Source organism: Corvus brachyrhynchos, unplaced genomic scaffold, assembly GCF_000691975.1.
Source record: "Corvus brachyrhynchos isolate BGI_N302 unplaced genomic scaffold, ASM69197v1 scaffold14, whole genome shotgun sequence".
NCBI lineage: Eukaryota > Metazoa > Chordata > Aves > Passeriformes > Corvidae > Corvus > Corvus brachyrhynchos.
In genome coordinates this window covers 13,361,952-13,367,590 of record NW_008239110.1, presented here as the reverse complement: position 1 = coordinate 13,367,590, position 5,639 = coordinate 13,361,952, and the positions used below count along the sequence as shown (strand labels likewise).

Genomic DNA, 5,639 nt, shown 5'->3' with positions numbered 1-5,639 from the left:
CTGTCGCCTCAGCCCGCCGTGCCCGGCGTGACCTTCAGGAGGTGCCACCCCCGGGTCAGCGCTAAGGGGCTCGCAGGAGCCAAGCCTGGCCGCGGGCAGGGCTGAACTCGGGGCACTGGGTGATGTGAGGCGGCCTGAAGGAAGGCTGTGCCCGACACCCCATACCAGCCTCAGGCATCTCTTGGAAGGAAGGTTTCTCGTGGCATACATGTAAAAATGGATCCTGGTTACTTATAAAGCTTTCAAAAAAACCCAAAAACAAACAAAACAACAACAAAACAAACAAACAAACACTTCCACCAAACCAAAAAAACCCCCAACTTGATGAAATATACTATTAAGTGCACCTTTAATACAGCTTCAGGGGAGCAATGAGGTATGTTGTAAATACAAGTCTCCACTGCCAAGGCTTTCAGAACTGCTGTTTATTGAAGTCAAAGTAGTTCCATATAGAGGAAGCGTACTTGGTGTCAGTTTTAGGAGAAGATCACAATAATAATGTCATGGATCCTGTGGCTACCCTGAAATGTCCCACTGCTCACTGTGCTGTTCCTTTCAGATCTGCATTCCAGGGCTCTGCAAAGCTATGTAATCGGCAGCTGGAGGTCCCATGTGTCAGTATATTGCTCTCTTTTCCACTCCTCTGAGCAGCATTAGTTACTTCATAGGCACCACTTCTCCACTTTTCCTTATTTAATTTGACACTAATATTATTTATATTTAAATAGGGAAAAGTAGCTTTTGTTTAAAAGGCTACCTTTTCTCTTTGTTTAAAAGTAACTGTAACACAAAATGTTTACCATTCAGGGCTTATTTGTAAACTAAATCTTAACAATTTACCTCTGTGTTCCTTTCCTCATACTTAAGAAAAAAACCTAGGTTTTTTAATTCATGACCCCACAAATCATTTGTTGTGAAGATGAATGCCGGTATTGGGAAAGCAAGTCTGTTTACACCAGTGAAGAGGGAAAAGCAGCTGCTCACAGCTTTCTGAGAAAGGATGGCTGGTAAAGACTATCATGTGGCAAATGCACCCACAGGCAAGAAGGCAGCGGCAGAGGGGAGGCAGATGAAGGCTGTATTAGACACTGAATCTGAGGATTAAACATGGATTGATAAAGCCAAAGGGCAGAAGATGCTGCTTAAACATAACTCGCACTATACCAGTGAAACAGCCCAAAGCATAGAGTGGAGCTCCCCATAGCACTGGAACATGTTCTACTTTTCATTTCTGTGGTTGAAAAAAGATAGTGCCTAGATTATAAAAACTATCAATGCCCACCAAATAAAAGATATTTATAAAGGTTGATAACTAAGGACTTTGTTTTCTAGATGTATAGTGTTCCCCACAAGAGAAAACAAACTTGAATATTACTTTCAAACAGGTTTTTGTGAAAAAATAAAGCTAACAACACTGAATTTTCTATTTGTGCCAGTTATGTGTAAACTTTTACCAGATTAGTTGCCCATGTTATCCTATCGTTCCAGGGAAGCAAGAAGCCTCTTCTCATATCACACAGCAGATCTGAAGGATGAGGGCTGGGAAGTTGGGCAGGATGCCCATCCTGCACTTCCCGCTGCAGCCACATGCACCACTCACAGAGCAATGACCAGCTCAATCTACAGCTCAGCTCTGCCTTTGTTTACAAGGCTGTAGGTAGCTACACGTCCATGTGGTTCTCTGAGTCAGTATTTAAAAAACATGGACTATCCAAACAATCTCCCCCATGCTGCCAAAAATCTGTTTCAATTTTCCTAAGTGTAAGGCAGTTTTTCCCACTCTGGTCTTGTTCAGGCATAAGGGTTTAATTTTATTTTATTTTTATTTTAAATTGCTCACAGTGCAAATTGTTATCTCTTGTACATATTAGCTATGAAACAACAGTTCAGGGAGGGGAATTGCAGTAGGTTCATGTTGTACTGTTTTCCCACCATTCCTGTCGAGACTGATGTAAGGGAGTTAGCATGTTGACCCTTTCCTCCCACCCTGTGAAAGACTTCAATATTTGCATATTATCAAAAAAAAAAAAAAAACCAAACAACAAAACAAAACCCAAACCTATCAAAACAAATTAAAAATCTTTAACTATTAAAACCAAAACTCTATGAGCTCTGGAACATCATCTGCCAATTTATTGACCTTAACATGCACTGAGTAACAAGTTCCCAGGGAAGAGGAAAGCTGAAACCGATGTGAACATCTCACTTCTCTGTCTACATAAATACAGTTAGTTTAGATTTTTTCAGCAAAAAGCCAACAAAGTCAATTTTTCATTTCCCCAAGTACTCTACACTGCATAGAAAGGCTGCTGCACCATTGTGTAGCACATGCTTTTCTGTCCTTTAACTCAGAAAAAAGAACTTTGAACACCTCCCTCCAGGACACTGGAATGTTAGCTGATTAAATACAAAAGGAGCAGAGTTAAAAAAACTTTTTAATTTGTTTGATCTGCATTCCAAAACAATTCAAATATTTTCCATTTACTGTAAAAAAAAAAAAAAAAAAAAAAAAGGAGAGGCAAGTGTTCCAGAAATTTAATGCCAAGTTTAACCTGTTTTCACTATACAGCACAAGTACACCAATTTGATAGCATAATGTTTTTGGTTTTTTTTTTTAAAAAAAAACCCCCCCCCCCCCCCAAAAAAAAAACAATTATTAACCTTTCATGCCAGAAATGTGCATTTTAGCTATGATCAATTATGGACAGGACATTAATCCATCCAGCAGAAGTAACATCTGGACAGAAGTCAGGTAAACTCTACGCTTTCTCATAGTGACGAACAGCAACCACATCACCAAAGGTGAGAGTCTGCAAGTCCAAGGAAAAGACAGACATGTTAGAGGCTGGACCATTTTCTATAATTGTTTAACACATTATGAAGTCCATAGTGGATCAAGGTTGGTTTACATTATTTAATTTATAGAAAAACAAATAGATCTAGATTATTAACACTTTAAATGAACACGAAGCCAAGCCTTAGTTATGGTTCCCATAAGAAATGATACTTTGCTGCTCTCACACCCAAGAAACACATAATGCACATTTACAAGGAGGCTGTTAAAAATTAAATTTACTGTTTAATTATTTTAAATATAGCATTGTTTTAATACAGACTTAACACTTATTTTCCCAAAGCTTATCCCAGTAAGATGTGCAATCTAAAATTCCAAGGCCTCTATACTATTATGCATAGGTATAAACTCTAGGAGAACCTCATCTTAAAAAAATGCATTCTGTACCCTGTGTAGCTAGAACTAACAAATACTCTAGACACTGCAGTTGTGCAGAACACCAACTACAGTGTGCATTCTGGAGGTATTTCCTGAAGTAGAACAGGGCATCTCACTGTATTCCAATTACAAAAGACAAGATTTTCTGTATTTGCGTGATTTGTGCATAGCTGTTCAAAAAGCAAAGCATGTGTTTTCCCTTGAAAAACTTGCCACATTGTGTTTCACTATGTTTTAAAGTTTGTATTATTTGCAAGTCTTCATCCACACAGATACTTTCTGAAGTACTTAGGAAACAAAATAACTGGTCTTCTCCAACAACCAAGTCTGATGGATTAGTATAGCTAAACACATTTTATTTTTGAAAGCTACACCTGTGTGCCATGAGAAGTGCTATCCTGGACATAAGCTGTAGTAACTCACAACATTTATTCACCCCATACTCTTGTTTCTAAAAAGTCAGGAAAAGCAGGTGAATTTAAACTCAGACTTTTCTCCACACAGTTTATCATAGTTTTTAATAAGATAGGAGGACTAAAACCTTTATTATTAAACATGAAAACGCTATTAGCTATATTGTAATTCTTTCCTTTTTTAAGGAAACTACTTGTTCTGTGTAATTAAATACTATTTATGTGTGCACACATAAAACAAGTTTTTAAAGAAGTCTAAATTGCCACTGGCAACACATAATTTTCTATGTAATCAAGAACTTTGTATCATTACAAGCTCACCAGGACTTTTTTTCTTGGGTATTTACACAAAAGTCTAGAAAGAGAACACATACAGTCTGGAAATCCACAGCCTAGCCTGCCTAAAGCCACTAAAAATTTTTTAATTGTCGGTAAAACAATACACAAAGCAAAACAAAATAAATATTTGAAGAGTCTCTGCTAGCTTTCCTCACCAATTAGTTTAACGATTTGTGTCTAAATCACACTGTTCACAAAGCTTGAGATAAGAGTAAGTTGGGAGTGTTTGCGGTGCATGCAAATGCTCAGTGTGCTTTATACTTACCATTACCATTTTGCCATCCTTTATTTCTCTCACAAAGTTTGTCTCTTTGCCATCCCATTTCTGTATGTGCACTAGCTTCTCTCCATCCAGGGTCACAACTGACTGTGAGATACCAAGAAAAACAAAGACATGCCTTTATTTTGGGTAGTTGGGATTCTGCTCACACATTCAGCATGCACTGTTCTATTGAATTCTCTTCTACAGATGGATGTGGATCTAGAATGATAAAGTAGTCCCAGCCATTTTAAAGCCAAGGCTTTGAATCATCCTCGTTTTAAGCATGAAATCCACACAATTCTTGTTTGTGTCAAAGGATGAAAAAGTTGTTTCCTTTGAGTTCCAAGATCTCACAAGATCCCACTTCAGATGTGCCTTGGAATAATATTTGATGTTAAGCTCCCAAAGTTTATGCCTCAAAAGAGGCATCTGACTATTTTGACTGGGAAAAGTTATGCCAGATGATATTTGGCTTGTAAGACAAGCAAGCAACTAACACAATCAGTTGACACTGGAAAGCAGACAGGGAGCTGGCAACGCGATACACTCAGAAAAGGTAGGGTGTAAGCGGGCAGGACAAGCAAGGCTCAATCTTGCCTTTTTTTTTTTTTTTTCCTGTCCTTTGCAGTGCTCTAAAACTAGTAGCATCAGAAGTTACATTTTTTCCTTTGACTGTACCAAAGGCAGAGCCTGGGGGGCGGGGTGGGAAGAAAAAGAGAGGCAACTGCAGCCCCAGAATTCACTTACTTTGCAGTTTCTATCGTCGGGGGTAGTTTCATCAAATTCCTCTCCCAGTTTAAAGCTGATCTCTGTGTTTTTGAAAGTGCTTTGAGTTCTGATCACTACTTTGTCCCCCTCGCTGCTGATAATCACAGTGGGTTTAGTCACATTCCCCACCTGCCGTGTTGCAAACCCCACTCCTAGACCATTCAAGGGAAAAGAGAAATCCATCAAACTGGGATTTTTGCCTTTTTTTTTCTATATATTGAGGTACAGAGATCTTTTACCCCGCTCTACAGCTGCCGGCTATCCCTGTGAAACGCTGCTGTCTGCTTCTCTCATGCCCTTGTACCGCGAATATCCACCGCTACTGTCCGCCCGGCTGTAGCTCCGCGCCCTCCCTCGCCGCCGAGCACGGCAGCACCGCACTCCGCCCGCGGTCACACGCACGGCCGCGATCGCTTCTGCTGCTCAGTTTCAATTCCTTATCACTCCAGCATAATGATTGCTTTTTTGCGTGTTTGTTTCAAACTTACCCGCAGGCAGCACGTGCTCGTTTCTCACACGCTTCCCTTAGCCCGGGGACATTTCCCGGAGCCTGTCCCACACAAACACACCCGACCGCCCAGGTGAATAATCCGCATAGAATTAGCTCTATGGATAAGAAGCACAG

At 40.0% G+C, this 5,639-nt stretch overlaps 1 protein-coding gene across 2 annotated transcripts in view; it reads right to left on the bottom strand.

Moving 5' to 3' along the window:
* Positions 1 to 2,106: 2,106 nt before the first annotated feature.
* The window catches only part of FABP7 (fatty acid binding protein 7), a 22,714-nt gene continuing 19,181 nt past the window's right edge, over positions 2,107 to 5,639 (bottom strand). Inside the window, exons 3-5 of one of the 2 annotated variants that reach the window (XM_017739717.1) lie at positions 4,994 to 5,166; positions 4,250 to 4,351; positions 2,107 to 2,810 (exon numbers count right to left, since the gene is read on the bottom strand). In XM_017739717.1, coding sequence (XP_017595206.1) covers positions 2,760 to 2,810; positions 4,250 to 4,351; positions 4,994 to 5,166 — 326 coding nt within the window. In that variant the 3' untranslated portion in view covers positions 2,107 to 2,759. Of the gene's footprint in view, positions 2,811 to 4,249; positions 4,352 to 4,993; positions 5,213 to 5,639 lie in introns of those variants that run through there. The other variant, XM_008637951.2, reaches the window with a different exon arrangement.